The 21,118-nt window shown below is 45.6% G+C and overlaps 1 protein-coding gene across 24 annotated transcripts in view; it reads right to left on the reverse strand.

The window, feature by feature from the left end:
• CELF2 (CUGBP Elav-like family member 2) overlaps positions 1–17,199 on the reverse strand; it is a 492,055-nt gene extending 474,856 nt beyond the window's left edge. For 6 of the 24 annotated variants that reach the window (XM_088652523.1, XM_088652519.1, XM_088652531.1 and 3 more), the window contains exon 1: positions 16,560–17,195. In XM_088652523.1, coding sequence (XP_088508649.1) covers positions 16,560–16,612 — 53 coding nt within the window. In that variant the 5' untranslated portion in view covers positions 16,613–17,195. Of the gene's footprint in view, positions 1–16,559 lie in introns of all 24 variants that reach the window. The other 18 variants (XM_088652507.1, XM_088652506.1, XM_088652513.1 and 15 more) reach the window with 7 other exon arrangements.
• Between the last annotated feature and the right edge of the window lie 3,919 nt (positions 17,200–21,118).

Raw genomic sequence — 21,118 nt, forward strand, 5'->3', positions numbered from 1 at the left:
ACAACAGCTACAGCAGTTTCTTATTTTGATGATGAATACCATCTTCTCTCGCTTGCTCACAAACATTTAAGTTCAGATGTCGTAAAACTAGATCTACAGAATAACACAGCTTTGCATATTTAAAAAGTGTTATGGCTGCACCTCTGTTTTCTGCACGTTCAGGGTGCAGAGGGAGTCCAACATCACTCTCCATTCTGCATCTGAAGAGACCTTGGCTACCCACTCCATGTCAGAACCCTTTATGGTGATGAGTGGTTCCTCCTAAGAACATAATTAGAGCCTTGCTGGATCAGGCCAAAGGCCCACCTCATCCAGCATCCTGTTCTCATGGTAGCCAACCAGATACAGTGGTGCCTTGCAAGACGAATTTAATTCGTTCCGCGAGTCAATTTGTTTTGCAAAAAATTCATCTTGCGAATCGCGGTTTCCCATAGGAATGCATTGAAATTTCTCTTTTTGCCCATAGGAACGCATAATAATAATAATAATAATAATAATAATAATAAATAATTTATTATTTATACCCCACCCACCTGGCCGGGTTCCCCCAGCCACTCTGGACGGCTTCCAACAAAATATTAAAATACAGAAATTCATCAAACATTGAAAGCTTCCCTAAACAGGGCTGCCTTGATATGCCTTCTAAAGGTCTGGTAATTGTTCTTTTTGACCTCTGGTGGGAGGGCATTCAACAGGATGGGTGCCACTACCGAGAAGGCCCTCTGCCTGGTTCCCTGTAACTTGGCTTCTCGTAGCGAGGGAACCGCCAGAAGGCCCTCGGCACTGGACCTCAGTGTCCGGGCAGAACGATGGGGGTGGAGATGCTCCTTCAGGTATACTGGACCAAGGCCATTTAGGGCTTTAAAGGTCAGCACCAACACTTTGAATTGTGCTCGGAAACGTACTGGGAGCCAATGTAGGTATTTCAAGACCGGTGTTATGTGGTCTCGGCGGCCGCTCCCCGTCACCAGTCTAGCTGCCGCATTCTGGGTTAGTTGTAGTTCCTGGGTCACCTTCAAAGGTAGTCCCACATAGAGTGCATTGCAGTAGTCCAAGCGAGAGATAACTAGAGCATGCACCACTCTGGTGAGACAGTCCGTGGGCAGGCAGGGTCTCAGCCTGCGTACCAGATGGAGCTGATAAACAGCTGCCCTGGACACAGAATTGACCTGCGCCTCCATGGACAGCTGTGAGTCCAAAATGACTCCCAGGCTGCGCACCTTCAGGGGCACAGTTACCCCATTCAGGACCAGGGAGTCCTCCACACCTGCCCGCCTCCTGTCCCCCACAAACAGTACTTCTGCATTAATTAAATTTCAATGCATTCCTATGGGAAACCGCAATTCGCAAGACGAATTTTACGCAAAACGAATTCATCTTGCGAGTCAGCATCAGATCGCAAGGCGCATTCGTCTTGCGAAAAATTCGTCTTGCAGGGCATTCGTCTTGTGAGGTACCACTGTACCTCTATGAAGCCTACAAGCAACAGTGCTTTCTCCATTTGTGATTCCCAGCAGCTGGTATTCCGAGCCCCACTGTCACTAACACCCCCATGGTCTGCATCTTCCATTCTGATCCTCTGCTCCATCGCGGCCCCCACTGCACCGCACAGGAAATGGCCTCGCTGTTGCCACCCTGCATCTGTTCTATTTTTTTTCCCCTGTTGCCCCATCCTAGTCCTCACTGGACTCACTTCAGCTCCTCTTTCTACAATTCCTATCATTTGAACCCTGAACATCAGAAACCATTGTAACTAGGACCTTTCCCTCAAACTTGCTGGGACCAATTCCTTCTTGTGTCCCTCCCTTCCTCTCAGGATAGATACCATTGTTGGACATTCTGCCTGGCCACTTGCAAGGTGATATCACCTGACCTCTGAGATTACAATGCTATTTTATTGAGCTGTGTAAATAGTTAGACAATTCATTGACAGAGTGGCATATAAATAATCAAAACGGATTACTTGGCACTCAGAGTTGTACATGCTTAAACAATGAAGCCGATGTTCAGATTCCTCCCATTTTTGCTCATTTTCCCAGTACTCCTTCCTACCCACATAATCTCTTATCTACAATTGCAATTCAGCACAGCCACCATACTGTACTCCTTTTGCTCCCGAGGGCTTGCCAAAAAAATAATAATAAATAAAAATTGAAAAACAGTGCTATGTTTTGTTTTCTTGTGCTGGTCTTTTTTGGCTGTACAAAACTTACATAGAAGAGAGAGGAGGAAAACACAATTGTAGGAAAGGAAAATGGGATGGACACACAGTGCCCCATTCCTAGGAATAGTCTGGCTTGCCAAACATCATTTGTAACCCTAGAAACATTTTAACTGCAGACAAGTATACTTGTTGTTACTCTTACTTGTAGCCAGTTATCTACGTCAATATGTATCTAAGACACCAACCATTATGTTACTGGAGAAAAGCATGGGAATAATATGAAGAAAGGACAGGAAGACACAACACAAGAGCCAGCACCAAAACATTTCACAACAAGCCTCTATTGCAGGGTTTCCCAAACATGGGTATCCAGCTGTTGTTGGACTACAACTCCCATCATCCCTAGCTAGCAGGACAGGGGTCAGGGATGATGGGAACTGTGGTCCAAAACCAGCTGGAGACCCAAGTTTGGGAAACCCTGCTCTAGCGCCATAGTACTAACAATCATGGCTTGATCTTAATCCTGCTCCTCTACTTCCAGCTTAGATATCACTGGTGCCTTCAAGAAGTAAGCCTTGGGTTAAGGTCTATGGCTGAGATCCTACTCCAGATTCCGTCTTATGGAGATACTGTTAGCCTCCACTAGGAGCCAGGACTGTTTCTACACGAGCTCTAACCATAGCTGCCAGAGGGTCCCTGCCTCTGCTGTTGCATAATGCATAGCTGCCAAGTACCCCGTTTCCCCCGGGAAACCCCTGTTTTTACTTACCTTTTCCCGGTGGTTCCCCATATCACTTCGTCTCCCGTTTTTCTCCGTTATTTTCTCCTGCCAGCAGCCTTTTTTTTTTTCTGATTTGCCCTTCTATGGGCACAAAAAATGGTCACTGCCGGCTTCAAAAGTCGCATCTACGCATGACCGGAAGTGCGTAGATGCAACTTCCGGTGTCGGCGGCAGCCATTTTGGTGTCCATAGATGGGCGGGGCGACACCGGAAGTTGCATCGCCGCACTTCCGGTCATGCGTAGAAGCTACTCTTGAAGCCAGCAGTGGCCATTTTTGGTGCCCATAGAAGGGCAAAGTGCCACCGGAAGTTACGTCGACGCAACTTCCGGTGTCACACGGCTGCCGGTCCTGGATTCTGCAGTCCGGGACTTGGAAGGCAAGGCTCTAACATGAATGCAACTGCCCTCTTTGAATAAACAAAACAACCTCCTCTCTGCTTTCTACAGAGAAATAAAAAACTTTGAGGCCTCAGATGGCCTTTTGGGAACAAACTTATTCTCCACACTCTTCATTGCTGAACCGTTGTTTTCAGTTTCATATTAACATAATTGTTGCTTTCTTCCTATATACATAAAAATGTAAGGCTGTCAGCATGCAGTAACAGATGCACTGTGGGAGTGGTCCAACAAAGCTCTTTGCGCAACAGCCAGGCTAGAGTTTCCTGGCATGGCTTCAGAGTAGGAATGGGATAGAAGCTGTGGAAGCCCCATCAAACATTCGGTTTCCAAAAATAGTTTGCAAACCAGAACAGTCCTGCAAGGGGGGGGCTTACCGGGAGCAGTCACCCCCCCCATCAAATCCAGCTCCTCTGACAGCTCGGACAACAGCGGAAGGACAGGAGAAAGGAAGCAGGAAGGGAGCGGAAGGGACCAGGGCTCAGGCAACTTACAAGAGCCCTTCCTGCAGCCTGGGATATCAGCAAGGGAGGAGGGGCTAGTAGAAAGTTCGAATGGGGAAACAGCAGAGGAGCATCCTTTCAAATTCACCCTGGAACTGAGGAGATCAAAGGCTCGCAAACGCAAGGGAAGGAGATTTGGGGTCGCCAAACTACTCTGCTGGGGGAGGAGCCGAAAAGCGCCATTGGGAGAATCCGATAGCAATGAGCTCTTGCTTTGTAAATAGCTTGCTTAATAAAAGCACTAAAGACAAGATGGTTTGGAGTGTCCTTGCTTGAGGGTTGCCAGCAACCTCCATGACAAGTCCCTTCTGGGTTTGCCATGTTCGGAAGCCAAAACGTTCGGGAACTAAGCTGTTCAACTTCCAAAGTATGGCTGTATACAGATGTCACTAAACTAACAACACACACACATATTAATAAAGAGGAAAAGAACACTCAGTGGCTGTTCTCCTCTCCCTTCCCAATCAAATAACGTGTGTGTGTGTGTGTGTGTCCAACCTATCACGTTTTTGGGACACTTATCCCTGGGAATGAATACATTGTTCTGCTTTCACACAGCATTCCCACTGGAAGTTGCAAATTGCAGATACTCAAGCTAATATGATTCTAGCCTGACAAGGTCAGCAGGGAAACTTAATAGATAACAGAATTCCTCAAGTGATTTGTGATGCTGCGGAAAGAACATGAGATGTGCTAGGAGGGACCACAGCAGCTTTTCATTCTCAATCAGGCAACTGAGGCAAGAACTGCTGGGTCAAAGCATGTGCCAAGAGCAAAACAGATGCTACGGCGGCCATTCCCACCATTACTTTCGGCACATTTTCTTCCGTATAGTAGTTGAACATCGTCATCAAGCTATCCTGGCAGTGTAAGGAACCGTAGAAGATCAATTGGCTCTTTGTGGCTATTTTAAGCACATGTTCAAAGATGGCAAAGAGTGTCTTCTGCCTTATGTAATGATGAACTTGGTGTCAGGGAAAGAGCTGGCATTTGTTGAACTCCTGCCAAAGCTTTATTTTCCCTTCCCACTAAAGAGCTCCCTTGCTTAGTGGGGGGGGGGGGGGACAGCTAGAGAGAAAGCCTGTAATGGGATCTTCATGGGAGAATGACTAAACCTCCAGAAAACATTCCCCTGGATGCTCATTGTTTATATCAAGAGTGGGTAAACTGCAGTCCTCTGTTTGTTGCTGAACTCCAGTTCCTATCATACCTGAGCATTGCCCATGTTGGCTGGGGTTGGTGGGAGCTGGATTCTCACAACATTCTGAGGACAACATGTTCTCCATCCTTAATACATGAAAAAAACCCCACAAATTTAGACATCCCCCCCCCATTGGGGCTTTCTCCCTAGGAAGTGTGCCTAATATGAACATTGCATGTTTGCAAATTAGAATCATAGAGTTGGAAGAGACCACAAAGGCCATCCAGTCCAACCCCCTGCCAAGCAGGAAACACCATCAAAGCATTCCTGACATGTGGCCGGCAAGCCTCCACTTAAAGACCTCCAAAGAAGGAGACTCCACCACACTCCTTGGCAGCAAATTCCACTGCCGAACAGCTCTTAACTGTCAGGAAGTTCTTCCTAATGTCTAGGTGGAATCTTCTTTCTTGTAGTTTGAATCCATTGCTCCGTGTCCGCTTCTCTGGAGCAGCAGAAAACAACCTTTCTCCCTCCTCTATATGACATCTTTTTATATATTTGAACATGGCTATCATATCACCCCTTAACCTTCTCTTCTCCAGGCTAAACATACCCAGCTCCCTAAGCCGTTCCTCATAAGGCATCGTTCCCAGGCCTTTGACCATTTTGGTTGCCCTCCTCTGGACACGTTCCAGCTTGTCAGTATCCTTCTTAGCATTAGCAAAAAGAGAGGAAAAAAATGAAAAGAGATCGCTGCCCCAAGGAGCCTACAGTCTCAGTTTCCACAATGAGCGAGACAAAGGAAAGGGGTGAAAAAAACGGTGAGAGCAAAGGTTTGTTGAAGGAGCTAAGTTGCAGTGTTACTCAAACTTGGGTCTCCAGCTGTTGTTTTAACACTCGATTGGGAGCCGCCCAGAGTGGCTGGGGAAACTCAGCCAGATGGGCAGGGTATAAACAATAAATTATTATTATTAGTATTATTATTTATTTATTATTATTATTATTATTATTATTATTATTATTACAACTCCCATCATCCCTAGCTAGCAGGGCCAGTGGTCAAGGTTGATGGGAGCTGCAGTCCAACAACAGCGGAAGGAGACCCTCAGGATTCAAAACCCATAGAACACAGCAACCAGGGACTGTATTTCTGCAATGACAATCTTCCTCCAATGCGACTCACTCACATTTTCTATCAGGGACTTCCCTGCTCATGCTCCTAGCATAAACACTACTCCCATAACCAATGTGACATGTGTTACAAGGCCAAGGGTTTGGACAGCGAACAAGATCGCCGTGGCATAATTATCGGCGCTCACTTCATCCTATTGAAATGTCAGTAAAAGAATATTATGATTGCCCGAATTTGGAATTTACCCTGGCCCCTCTCCAAACTGAGCAATTCACTTAGCTTGCTTATTCTGGTGCAGCCTATCCGAAAAAGGGAATATATGTATGTATACCAAGACTCTCATTATTTTCACATTCTAGACTAGAGTGGTAAGTAACTCTTAAAATAGAACCACACATTTTAAAAAGAAGAAAAAGAATGCAAGGCTTCCACTTGTCCTCTGGGAAGACTCTTCAGCCTGTCAAAGATACCCTGAATAACCAGTGCTGCCCACAGGGTGATTCCTGCATTGGAGGGGGTTGGACTAGATGGCCTTTAGGGTTCCCTCTATCTCCACCATTCTATGATTCTTAGTTGCTCACATTAACAGTGGACTTAATCTTAGATTCTCTCTTCACCCGCTCTTTAGAAGGGAGGTGTATACTGTACAGCTTTACTGTCACTTAATTCAAAATCTTATTAAGCCAGCAATGAAGGAGTGGGTGGGTGGGGGCTCCTGCGCATCTTGCTGTGTGGGACAACACTAGACATCAGCCCCGAAGTCTGCTCCCATGGTGCCGACAACAACCTCTCAGCCTTTGAGACGCCCCTGTAGCACCACAGTTCAATCTATCTCTACTAGGTGTGTGAAGAGGCAGAAAAGGAACCATTTGTTGTTGTTTAGTTGTTTAGTTGTGTCCAACTCTTTGTGACCCCATGGACCAGAGCACGCCAGGCACTCCTGTCTTCCACTGCCTCCTGCAGTTTGGTCAAACTCATGTTGGTAGCTTCGAGAACACTGTCCAACCATCTCGTCCTCTGTCGTCCCCTTCTCCTAGTGCCCTCCATCTTTCCCAACATCAGGGTCTTTTCCAGGGAGTCTTCTCTTCTCATGAGGTGGCCAAAGTACTGGAGCAGGCATCCCCAAACTGCAGCCCTCCAGATGTTTTGGCCTACCACTCCCATGATCCCTAGCTAACAGGACCAGTGGTCAGGGATGGTGGGAATTGTAGTCCAAAACATCTGGTGGGCCGAAGTTTGGGGGTGCCTGTATTGGAGCCTCAGCTTTAGGATCTGTCCTTCCAGTGAGCACTCAGGGCTGATTTCCTTCAGAATGGATAGGTTTGATCTTCTTGCAGTCCATAATAGTCATAGGCCTGGGTAAAAATGGCATGTCATCCCCTTCTCCTTGTGCCCTCAATCTTTCCCAACATCAGGGTCTTTTCCCAGAGAGTCTTCTCATCTCATGAGGTGGCCAAAGTATTGGAGGAACCATAGAATTGTAGAGTTGGGAGGGACCCCCAGGGCCATCTAGTCCAACCCCCTGCAATGCATGAATCCCAGCTAAAGCATCCATGAGATGCAGGAAAATGGCGACATCTTAGGATATGCAATGCCTGCACCTATCAGATTACGGAACACAGGAAGAGTGAAGTGGGGGCATGAAATGCCGGGGGAAGTCAAATAAGAGGAATTGTGGAAAGAGGAGCTGACGTGAGTCCAGAGAAAAGGAGAAGGAGGGGCATCAGAAGAAAGAAGAACAGATGCAGAGTAGCATCTCCTGTGAGGCGCATGGGGGGCCTGTGATGGAACAGGGGTTCAGAATGGAAGAGGCACACTGGGTGCCTCTTGAGGAAGTGCAACTCTGAATACCAGTTGCTTAGTGAGGAGACTGGTGTTCCACTCAGGTCCTGCGTGTGAGGTTGGCCATTGGCCTGCTCCAGCAGAGCTCTCCTTATGTTCATAAATGAATAGATAGAATCAGAGTTGGAAGAGACCACAAGGGCCATCCAGTCCAACCCCCTGCCAAGCAGGAAACACCATCAAAGCATTTTTGACATATGGCTGTCAAGCCTCTGCTTAAAGACCTCCAAAGAAGGAGACTCCACCACACTCCTTGGCAGCAAATTCCACTGCCGAACAGCTCTGGATGATGCAACTTTGGGTAGATGATGGAACTTTGGGTAGATGATGGCAGAAGGCCTTTTTGGTAGCGGCACCTCCCCTGTGGAACGCCCTCCGGGCAGATGTCAAACAGATAAACAGCTTTGTGGTTTTAAAAAGACACCTGAAGGTAGATCTGTTCAGGGAAGTTTTTAGTGTGTGATGTTTGTTTTTACTACAGTGGTACCTCTGGTTACGGATTTAATTTGTTTTGGGGTGCCTTGAGCACCTCCAAAAATTCGTAACTGGGGGTGCTGCTTCTGCACAGCGTGCAGAGTGTTTCTGCGCATGCGTGAGCAGCGAAACCTGGAAGTATACACTTCCGGGTTTGCCACGGCTGTAATCTGAAGATTCTGTAACCTGGAGGTTACGCAACACAAGGTACCACTGTATTACAGTGGTATTACACCGGTACCTAGGGTTACAAACACTTCGGGTTACAAACTCCGCTAACCCAGAAGTAGTACCTCAGGTTGAGAACTTTGCCCCCCAGGATGAGAACGGAAATTGTGTGCCGGCGGCACAGTGGCAACAGGAGGCTCATTAGCGAAAGTGTGCCTCAGGTTAAGAACAGTTTCAGGTTAAGAATGGACCTCCGGAATGAATCAAGTTCGTAACCCGAGTTATTACTGTATTTGTTTGGAGGGCAGAGTGGCTGTGGCAACCCAGTCATATGGGTGCGATATACATTATTTTATTTTATTTATTTATTATTATACAGTAGTCCAAAGTTGAGAGTTAGATTCATTTCATCTTTTGTTTCTCCATTAATTAGAGTTGCTAGTTTGCCTTTACTTGTTTCCAAAGAAATAGTAAGTGTCTCATCAAAACTGAGTAACTATTTCCAGGTTCCTGAGAAGATTTTTCTTGAATATTAGAAGAACCCTTAGCGCTGGTAAAAAACAGCTTGACAACAGGGAGAATGACCTACAGGAGTGGCGGATGGTCTTTCATGCTGGGGAGGCATCTGTTGGAGATAACCTAGCTCTAGGCTGCTTTCATGAGGCAGGGGGGCTGGAATCGAAGGGAGCTTTGATCTGTAACAAGGGGCTGGGGAGCACATGCATTGCCCTAGATTCATAGGAAGACGCCAAGTCACAGAACCAAAACAAAACCAGAAAAATTTCAGGAACAGACTGGAAAGAGAAGTTTCTGAATTGGAACTCATTACCAAGCTTAAAACCATGGAGCCACCTGGGATGAATAAAGACATTGGATTCTTATCTCATTATGCATGATCAAGCTTTCTTTAGCGCCTCAGCCCTTGCTTTTTTCCCCCCAGGACCAATTGCAGTCATCAGCAGTCGTTAACAGCCATCTACAGGTTTACCACTCCCATCAGCCCATCACCCATTCCCATCACCCCCACCCTCTGAATATACATAAGGGTTTGGTGGATTCTGTTTCAGTGTATCTGACGAAGTGTGCATGCACACGAAAGCTCATACCAAAATAAAAACTTAGTTGGTCTTTAAGGTGCTACTGAAGGAATTTTTTATTTTGCTTCGACTCAGACCAACACGGCTACCTACCTGTAACTAAAACCAAGGCCTGTGTACCTTGGTACTGCCTACAGTGGCTGGAAGAACTTCTGTGGGGTTTAGACAGGAGTGTTTTACAACCCTGCACAGAAATGACAGGGGTCACACCCAATACCTTTTACATGCATAGACATATCCTCTACCACACTGAGACCCTCAGTCTCTGGTACAACCAGTTAAAACGATCTTGGGTTAGCAGTTTTAGGAAGAATTGTGACTGATGACTGCTAGCAACTGAGCTGGCTGGATCAATACTGAGCTGGCTGGATCAATAGCCTGACTCAGCAGAAAGCTGCTTCACATGTTTTGTGTTTATATCCTTTTCCACACTGGAGCAGTCTTATTGCGCATACACAGAGAGAAAAACCTCCACTTACATCACCCTCTGCAAAATTTCTACTCGCTCTTCTCAGCGAAGATTGTTCCTCCCCAAGAAAGTGAGATTGATAGGTCTGAACTACTACTTCACATAAGAAATGCTAGCATCAATCATTTGTCAAGTGGCGCTGTGGTTAAACCACTGAGCCTAGGGCTTGCTGATCAGAAGGTCGGCAGTTCGAATCCCTGTGACGGGGTGAGCTCCCGTTGCTTGGTCCCAGCTTCTGCCAACCTAGCAGTTCGAAAGCACGTCAAAATGCAAGTAGATAAATAGGAACCGCTACAGCGGGAAGGTAAACGGCGTTTCCATGTGCTGCTCTGGTTCGCCAGAAGTGGCTTTGTCATGCTGGCCACATGACTTGGAAGCTATACGCCAGCTCCCTCGGCCAATAATGCGAGATGAGCGCGCAACCCCAGAGTCGGTCACGACTGGACCTAATGGTCAGGGGTCCCTTTACCTTTACCTTTAGCCTGTCACCACAAACACCACCTTTGTAGACAGGAGGCCAAAAACAGGACCGAACTCATTAAGTGACAGAACTGCTATTGCTTACATATTGCTCAATAGGTTTCTCATCCTTCAGTGCATGTTTGCTTCCATCCAAGTTAGAACGCATGAACGGTAGAGAACAGTTCAGCAACTGTTAATCTCTACCATCTTTAAAAAGTGAAACATGGACATGCTCCAACTTTTCAGTACAGATGTGGTACCCACCGACCCGCTTTGTCTCAGTAACTGGTTTTAACAAGAATGATCTTCTGTAGGCTGTCAATGAGTTTTCCTCCAATACCTAAGCAAAATATTGCAGATATAATCGCTGCACGTACTGTATATCATTGGAGTATCCTAGGAAAAGGATGGATGCCACCCTCCTAATAATTTAAATGGACCAGAGCTGGTGGCAATCTTATACCAGGGATGTCCAACAGGTAGATCATGATCTACTGGTAGATCCATAGCTGCCAAGTTATCCCTTTTTTAAAGGGATTTTCCCTTATGCTTAATAGGCTTCCTTGTGAGAAAAGGGAAAACTTGGCAGCTATGTAGATCACAGGGGGGTCCATGGTAGATTGCGGTAGATCTTGCCCCCTCCCATATTTTTTTTTTAAAAAAAGCTTGACAACTTTGGTAGATCACTGCTGGGTTTTTTTTTATAGTGGGAGTAGATCTCAGTCTCTTGAAAGTTGGACATGCCATCTAGTCAATCTCCTTGCCCAGTCCTGGAAACCCAGAGCTGGAACATCCAAATGCTCTGGCCACCAAGACGTCTAGCGCAATGGTCAACTAAAATCTTCCCTCCTGTAACTAAAGGACATTCGATCTCACAGATTCATCATCCAGGGTGATTAATCAATCATTATCAAGCACTTGCGAGTCATTCAGTCCATCTTCCCTCTTGGACTACTTCCCCAACACAATGAGGGCACATGCCATCACAAAGCTGAGGGAGATGGTGGGAGAGTGGACTGTTCTTAAGGAATGTGTGATCACAACAGGATCCATTGGTGCATAGTTAGGGCCCACTGGGAGAAAGATCACTGTATCAAAGTGACCATAGCCCAGCTCTGTATACTTTTCTTTCATCGCTCCTTCTCAGTCCTTGCTTCTTTCCCTTGCTTGGAACCCTCTCTAAACATGTTTCCCACCACAAGTTTGTCCTCTAGCCAGATGAGCATCTCTCCTCTTGCAGGGATGCACTAGCCAGCCTCTTCTGATCTGTCCAGCTCACCTTCATAGCCGACTGCCAGGCTGACAGCTTGAGAAGGGAGTTGCCCCACCAGTCCCTGCTGACAACAACTTTGAATATATTTCTTCCAGTGTTTGAAAGTGGAATTTTACACCTACTTGGTGTTCCGGGAAAGGTATGACTCAGCTTTTGGACCAGGACAGTCTTTTCTAAGGATAAAACTATTTGGGCTCTGATGTAAACTATTCTTTCCCTTGGTTTAGCTAAAGCAGGACATAACCTGATTTCCTTAGCAGAAGGAGATACAGATGCAGCCCCATAAAATAAGCTTTTATATATTCTCTGCAGCGTTCCCAGAATAGTAGTTCGGTAACACGTGGCATACCTCTTGTGTGTGTGATGTTGCCTAGAGTCATGATGTTGAAGACGACCTGTTTAAATCACAGGGTAAAAATGTTCCCAAGTTATAGTCCAACCTTTTGCCATTAACACACACAAAGTTATCTTACGTTGTTGCCGTCTATTCTGTATGCTGTATTTCCAGTTTTGAGCGGAATCAGGAATCAAATAGCTAAGGCGAATGTGGAAGAGACTGGTATTAAAAGAAAAAGAGCAAGCAGTGATTTCTCTAGGCCTGCCAGCTGCAAAGTGGGGTGGAGGAAGAATAAGCATGGAGATAGGGGTATACAGTCCACGCTATACGTGAAGGAAGCACATTCCTTCCTCCAAAAATTCTGGGTGCTCAACTTTACCCCTCACAAAGTTCCAATTCCCAGCAACCCTTAACGAACTACAGTTCCCAGAGGCAAGGATGAGTCAGGTTGGTGAAGAGTCATGGGTGTCTCCCCCTCCTGCTGAGACAAGCTCCCTTCCTCCCTCGTCTCCCAGAACCAAAAGAGGTATGAAACAGGAAGAGCAAAGACAGTCTGTAAGCAGGCACAGTCTCTGATTGTTTGCAATGAGCCCTGCAGAGAAGGAGACATATACAGCAGTGGGGAGGCAGGGACTTTCAGTCTCAGCAACTGATTTCATTGAGTAGGACCTACAGGAAGAGGCACCAACTCTAGGGGGCAAAAAGGGCTTCAGCTCCCTCAATATTTGAGGGTAGGGGGCTGAGCCTCCCAATATGGAGGGGGCCACCATCCCCTACAACCCGCCACTGCCAGGCACTCTTGCACGCTGGGCGGGGGTGAGATGCACGGAGGGATGTGTGACGTCATGCTTGTGACATCATGTAATACCACACCCCCTCAATGTGGGGGTCAAGTCGGTGCCCATGCCTACAGGGTGGAAGCTGCTGTGCTCATTAGGCCTGAAACTCTGCCAAGTCTGTGAAGATCATGTTTTGCTTAACTCCAGCTTTGAACTGTGCGATTTACTGACCGGCTTGCTCTGTGACGGGTTGCCTTCAAAGGCAGTTCGGAAACTGTAGACTGAGAACAGGAACCAGGTGTTCAGACCAGAGAATCCCTATTCTGGCCCAGCTGCATTGGATGATTCTATCCTATCACGGTTGGGACCAAGAGCCCCATCACCAACCTGCCCATGCCCTTAGGTCAACATCAGACACCCTCCTCTGTGTACCCTCTGTGATGGAAGTTTTAAGAGTGGTGATAAAGGAGTAGGCCTTATCAGTGGTGGCTCCCCACCTGTGGAATGCTCTCCCCGGCAAGGCCTGCCTGGTGCAGACTTTTCAGTGCTAGGTCCAGATGCTCCTCTCTTCCCAGGCATATGATGGGATGGTTGCTTTTATGCCTTTGTTTCATTGATTATCCCTGATGATTTGTGTTTTGAATTGGTGTGCTTAAGATATTAGGACAATGTTCATACTGTTCTGCATTATGGTCTTGCTTTAATTTCCATATATTCTAATCTATTGTAAGATAATCTGAATAGTTGCTTTTTAAAAAGACATTTAAACTAATCTAACCTAAATAATGGGACGCTGTGGGATGCGGGTGGCGCTGTGGGTTAAGCCACTGAGCCTAGGGCTTGCTGATTGAAAGGTTGGCGGTTCGAATTGGGTGAGCTCCCATTCTCGGTCCCAGCTGCTGCCAACCTCACAGTTCGAAAGCACTCTAGTGCAAGTAGATAAATAGGTACCACTTGGGCGGGAAGGTAAACTGTATTTCCATGCACTGCTCTGGTTTCGCCAGAAGCGGCTTCGTCATGCTGGCTACATGCTGGAAAAACTGTCTGCGGAAGCGGACAAATGCCGGCTCCCTCGGCCTTTAAAGCGAGATAAGCACTGCAACCCCAGAGTCGTTTGCGACTGGACATACCGGTAATTGTCAGGGGTCCCTTTACCTTTAAGCTAAATAATAAATGAGACAAGTAATTTGTTTACCAGGCCATTGAAGCCATTACCAAAAATATCAACACAAATCTTCTAAACACATTTTGACTGCCAGCCCGGGATAGCTCAGTCAGTACAGCCCGAGGCTCTTAATCCCAGGGTTGTGGGTTCAAGCCTCACTTTGGACAAAAGATTCCTGCATTGCATGGATGACCTGCATAGTCCCTTCCAACTCTAAATTATTCTATGACTTGTCTTTAAATCTAAGACGTTTAAGAGGCATGCCCCCTCTCCCTGTATTCAAGTCCATTTGCTCTCTACAAATACAACATTTTCTCACAGCAACACCAATAAGAAAGCATTGTGGGAGCCACTCTTTGCTCTTGTGTCTTTTGGAGAGAGAGAGAGAGAGAGAGAGAGAGAGAGAGAGAGAGAGAGAGGTTTTCTGCCCTTTATTTGTCATTCTGCCCGGACACTGAAGTCCAGCACCGAGGGCCTTCTGGTGGTTCCCTCGTTGCGAGAAGCCAAGTTGCAAGGAACTAGGCAGAGGGCCTTCTCGGTGGTGGCGCCTGCCCTGTGGAACGCCCTCCCACCAGATGTCAAAGAGGAAAACAACTACCAGACTTTTAGAAGACATCTGAAGGCAGCCCTGTTCAGGGAGGCTTTTAATGTTTAATAGATTGCTGTGTTTTATTTTTCTGTTGGAAGCCGCCCAGAGTGGCTGGGGAAACCCAGCCAGATGGGTGGGGTAATATATTATTATTATTATTATTATTATTATTATTATTATTATTAGATCTTCATGTCATCCTATTGAAGGTGTCCCAGCAGTCAGGGGTGGTGTGGTGTGGGGGGAAGAAATGTAGCAAGCCAAAGATCAAAAACAGGAGCAGCAAACAACAAATACTTTCCATTCTAACACACAATAGATACTGTGCCACCCCTATCAGCCTTGCACGTTTGCAGATATGAAAGGAAACATCTAGGCAAAGGCACCTTTCAAGGTTAAGGCCTGGTGTCCTTGTCTGTAAAGCACAAGATTAAAAGAAAAAAGAAAATCGCCAGATACACACAAACCCTTCAAGCAACCCCAGCTGATGCTGCCATTGGGATGCATTGTATCACTGGAAACAAGGGTGGGAAGTTATAGCATTCCAACCCCTTCTTGCCTTTGGCAAGTCGTGTGCAGAGACACACCTCCTCATCCAAATACAGCTCACCCACCCAATGCAACTTATATAGAACATGCATAGAGGGATTTGAAAGCCCCTCCACACATTCGCCGTCAGCAAATGTGTTTGCGTGGGAGGTGTCTGTTCACAGCCCTCTGTTCTCAACATGCACACACCTTACTGTACAATAAACACCTTGCTCTAAAGATAAACAACTTTGCAGCACATCCGTCCTTAAAATTATAATAAGGCCACCGAAGAACAGATTCTCATCTCATCTTATCACATCATTGCAATAAACAGCAGCCATACACTTCTTCAAAGGCCTTTATATCCTCATTGGATATAAAATGCAAAAGGATGGAGATATAACAAGAGAATCGTGGTTAATTTTCCAACTAGAAGTTTTGAGAAAGGGCTCCAGTGCCATCCCAAAACTTTTAGGAAGCAGTGTACTTTATCAACCAAAAACTCAACGGGTAGCCTCGCAAAGCATTTCAGAACACTATTGTGACAGGTCGAATTTGTATAAAACCCATTTAAGCAGTCACAATTCCCTTCCCATATACTTTTTTAAAAAGTACAGTTAAGGCACAAATGACCCTCAAGAACCAAAATCATGCCTTGCACAAATAGTTGCCAAAAAGTATTCTGTAAAGCTCAAAATAAGGAAAATTTCCCCTAAAATTAATAATATGCCCACTACTAAGGCAGCAATGCATACATCACTTAGAGAATCCTTTCTCCAAGGAAACAAATACTAATAATAAAACCCCACAAGTTTTTAAAACTCTTTAGCAGTCTCAGCCAGTTTTAAACTTATTACAGCTCCAGCTTTGAAATAAATCCCACTTTAAAATAACAAGGCAACCAACTTTTCCGGTCTGCATTAAGGAACATATTCAAAGTTCTCAATGAAGCTGGAACATCAGCTGAACCCCCTTATCCTTTTTTTTAAAAGGAGGGGGGGGGAATCTAAGGACCAGAAACTCCTGTTGTTGTCTTAAACCCAGGAATTCATCTTGTGGTTACAGCACTGAGGTTGCAGCGTAGTCGAGGTTAAACCCCATGTGATTCTGAAGGGCAGACCACGTCCATGCATGCGTTGTACTTGTGAGTAGGGTAAACGGAGGAGGGGTTCCTACGGGGGAAGCATGCAGAAGAAAGCATTGGGGAAGAAAGAAAGAAAGAAAAAGAAAGAAAGAAAGAAAGAAACAGGCCTACCTTAAAACTTTCCAGCTTTTCAGTGGGTCCAGATCAGAGATGATTGAAACCATTGTATTTTTTAAAAAACAAAAAAGGCAGGAAACTGTAAAAAGCAAACGATCTGCAGAGTTGCACAGCCACTAAGAAGCAGGCTGCTGTCTCGGCTTTACTGGGTGGGAATGACAACAGACAATCCGAAACGAAGAAGTAAAAAACACACACGGAGAGGGAGAGGGAGAGAGCTCTTCCTCCTCTTCCAGCTGATAAGAACTTGCGCGTCTCTCTTTCTCTCCCCCCGCAAAAAAGCCCCTATCTTGTTGTGTTTAAAAGGCTGCTTGCCAAAGCACTGAGCTGCATTTCTCCACTATCACTCTCCCCCCCCCCCCAGTTCACTCCCTCCTTTTAAAACAAAACAAGGAGAAAGACCCTGTAATCTACTGCTGCAACTGATCAAATTGTGACCTTTTTGCTGTCCACTGTAATTCAGAGAGCGCAAGCTGGCAGCTAAATCTCTCTTTATTAACACCGTCCGCCTCTGCTTTCTTAAGGAACAAGCACAGATCAAAAATCTGAAGGCTCTGCAGACACTGCTAGCAATCATTCACAGATTATTGCAAGCTGGAGCCGTTCTCAGCTGTTGGCTATTTTGCAACGCTCTCCTCAGCTTTCCTTAGACTTAGCCCAGAGGTTAGGATTCCCGCCCCCCCTCCTTTCCCCATAGTTAAGATTTTATGACACTCTAAAAGCAAACACACATTTTCTTTTTCCTTTCCCAAAACTCCCCAACCCCTTCTTCTCTCCCCCCCACCCCCCACAAAGCTTTCCTGCAGTGACCAAACCAAAAACTCACTCTGGCTCTCTCTCTTCTTCTTTTGCAATGTGTAACAGATTTGTTAATTTCAGAGCCACAATTCAAAACAGCCTTAGTTCTGGCTGCATATTCCTGTTATTGTTGAAATGAGAGAGAGAGAGGAAAAAAACAAAACAAGTAAAGGGGGGGGGGAGGTTTTGACATATCTGAATATTCCCTTTGCGTTCAGAATCTTAGGAAGTGAAAGATGTCTAATTTCTCTACGAAGGGTAAACAGACCCATTTTTAAATGTTTCTTCAAAGTCATTTTAAGACAGGGTTTGTGATCTCCGCCATTCACAAGTACAAGCTTTTGTGCTTAGATCTTGCTTGTGGGTTTCCCACATGCATGCATCTGGTTGGGCACTGTGAGAACAGGATACTGGACTTGAAGCGTCATTGGCCTGATCCAGCAGACACACCTTACATTCTTGTGCATTTGGCTTTTTTCCTACCACCTGAGTGCAGTGCGGCATAATAATAATAATAATAATAATAATAATAATAATAATAATAATAATAATATATTATACCCTGCCCATCTGGATGTGTTTCCCCAGCCACACTGGGCAGCTCCCAACAGAACATTAAAACACAACAAATGATCAAACATTAAAAACTTCCCTAAAATGGGGGTGCTTTCAAATGTCTTCTAAAAGTCAGATAGTTGTTTATTCCCTTGACAACTGATGGGAGGGCGTTCTACAGGGCGGGTGCCACCACCAAGAAGGCCCTCTGCCTGGTCCCCTGTAACCTCACTTATCGCAGGGAGGGAACCACCAGAAGGCCCTCAGAGCTGTACCTCCGTGTCTGGGCTGAATGATGGGGGTAGAGACGCTCCTTCAAGAGCCATTTTGGGCTTTAAAGGTCAGTGCCTTTGTTTTAACTCATCCATTTGGCACCCTGTTTGTAAGAAGGGGACGATAGAGGATGAGATGGTTGGACAGTGTTCTCGAAGCTACGAACATGAGTTTCACCAAACTGCGGGAGGCAGTGGAAGACAGGAGTGCCTGGTGTGCTATGGTCCATGGGGTCATGAAGAGTCGGACACGACTAAACAACAACAATTGTAAGTTAGGATGCAATTCAAACCCCAGTTGCGCCTGACTGGTGTGTGTGTGGACTGGGCGGCAGGATCCTTCCCCCCAGCCCTGTTGGCCTCTGCCAATCTCCGCCTGCAGAGCGATGTCAGTGCCACACACAAAGTGGCAAAAACAGTGTGTATGTATGCACATGCATGCATGCCTGCTTCTATAGAGATATGCAACCATTTCACAAAGAAAAGTGGACCAAGCATAGGACACTCAGTTCAATTTTCATTGGTTCCGAAATAAATCCAGACAGGAATCAATGGGAGTCCCATTCCAGACTCCCTAGTCATTCTTCATTTATGCCATTTAGAGGTGAGGTTGTAGCAGCAGGTGGCTTTATTTGTGCCCATCTCTAGGAGACTGCCATTTTATTTACCCTCAGTCCCCTGGTTATTGCATCATTCAAGTTCCCTGCATATAAACAAAATGGCAGCCACCACAAATGAAATGGCATACATGGAGCCTGTGGTGCTATGGGTTAATGCATCTGGCTGTTAACCAGAAGGTTGGTGGTTCGAGCCCATCCAGAATAGGATTGTCCCTGGAGAAAAGGGACACTTGGAGGGTCAGCTACTGTCTGAGCTATCGAAAACATCTTTGTTTAGACAAGCTTACCCAGTGTCATGGTCCGGTCGGCGGGCGGTTGAAGCCCTGACTGGGGACGTCAGGACCAGAGGCAAGATGGTGATGTAGAAGCAGGAACAGGTGCAGGGCTGAGGGTCCAGCAGCAGGCAGTCGCAGGGTCAAGGAACGAGGCAGAGGCGAAGGTCTGGGAGTCAAGGAGCAAGGCGTCGGCAAGGCAAATGTCCAAGGGTCGAGGAGCAAGACGTCAGCAGGGCGAAGTCCAAGGGTCGAGGATCAAGACGTCGGCAAGGCAAGGGTCCAAGGAACAAGAGACTAGAGGCAACCAGGCAGGGATAGCGTTGCTGTGGCAAAGAGCTGAAGGGAAATGCTGAGCTTTTATCCCTCCCAGCTCCTGCCACCAGGTGCAGTGAGATATCAAGTGGCCTCACCTGAGTGGCCACTCCTTGCTTCTCCAGCACAAGCTGAGGCAAGCCCCAGTCCTGCAAAGCACTACAGGCCCCAGAGCCTGACTCCTGCCCATACTCCTGACACCCAGAAGCTTAGAGAGCTGGTGTGAATTGTAACATGTTTTAGTATTTTAAATTTTTGCATGTTTTCAACTATTGGTGCATTTTTTAAAATCTATTTGTACACTGCTTTGAGGTTTAGTTACAGGTAGGTAGCCATGTTGGTCTGACGCAGTCAAAACAAAATAAAAAAATCCTCCCAGTTTTGCTTTGAGGTTTGTTGGCTTTTTGTTTTTTGTTTACAACCAAGCGGTGTATAAAATAATGCATAATTGTTTGAACACCTGAACGCTTTCTCATTGCAATGATCAAGCAATGCGCTTGCAAACTCCAGCTTGCCCTTTGCAATTATGCACGGCTGTTCAAAGTGTTTCACTGACATTGGTCTCAGTAACAGTCCCATGAACAAATACCTTAGAAGTTAAGGAAGAGTGGCTGCTTGTGAACTTGACACAAATGGCCATGCACAAGTTTTTTTTTTTTTTTTTTTTTTGTGCCAGGCTGTAGTCCTGGAGGCCCTAGGGGATTAAAAAAAACCCACAGCAACAAAACCCTAGAAATCTCAATCAATTGAAACAAATGAAAATAGACCTGTCACCTTGATTTCTGCTCCCCCCCTCCCAGTGCGCCACTCACTTTAAAGCCAAGCTCGCATCTATCTCGCACAAACTTGTCGCTGCATAATTCATGTTAATTGGCAAGGAAAGAAGCGCAAAGACTTTAAACCAAAGGCATGGAAATTTATAACACACAAACACAAAGTAAAGAGAGAGAGAGAGAAAAGAATACACCATCTTCAATATCTTCTGGTTTATTATTACAGTGGTACCTTGGCTCTCAAATGTTTTGGTACTCAAAGGCCTTGGTTCCCAAACGCTGAAACCCCAGAAGTAAGTGGAGTCCCTTTATATGGGTCCCTTTATATGTCCAGCTGTCCTTTGTCAACAACAAATTGTCGCTGTTTTTTTTGTGTTGAATATATGGTAAATTATGGACCTCATAGGTATCTAAAGCCATTTGCACATAACAAAATATGTATTTTATCAAAGTAATTGTTGACCTGAAACACAATTAAGAAGTATATTAATAGCGAAATAAGTATTAAGCTCTAACTTAAAATGATTTTGTAGTCATAACAAACCTACCATATTTTTCTGTGTATAAAACTAGGTTTTTCCCCTTTAAAAAATGTCAAAAATTAGGGGGCGTTTTATACACGGATACATCTGCCCCCATTTTCTTAAATCTGAGTCCCCCAGACGGAAAAAATACGGTGACAATGCATTGGCATTTGACAATGGCAAAAGTTCCTTTAGAAATACAATTTACAAAATCTCATAATCTAGTCTCTAGAAACTTGCTATAACATGAAATAATAATAGCAAACCAGTGATATTTTAAGGAGCAGGCTAGCAGGCAGGGCCCATTACTTACACCATAGGAGCCTACACAACACAAAACACTGTTGCTGTATGTAGGTTTTATTTTATTTGTGTGTTTTTTATCTTATATTTTGGAAATGTACATCCATGTTTTCTTTCCCTT

Source organism: Zootoca vivipara, chromosome 9, assembly GCF_965207765.1.
Source record: "Zootoca vivipara chromosome 9, rZooViv2.hap1.1, whole genome shotgun sequence".
NCBI classification, from domain to species: domain Eukaryota; kingdom Metazoa; phylum Chordata; class Lepidosauria; order Squamata; family Lacertidae; genus Zootoca; species Zootoca vivipara.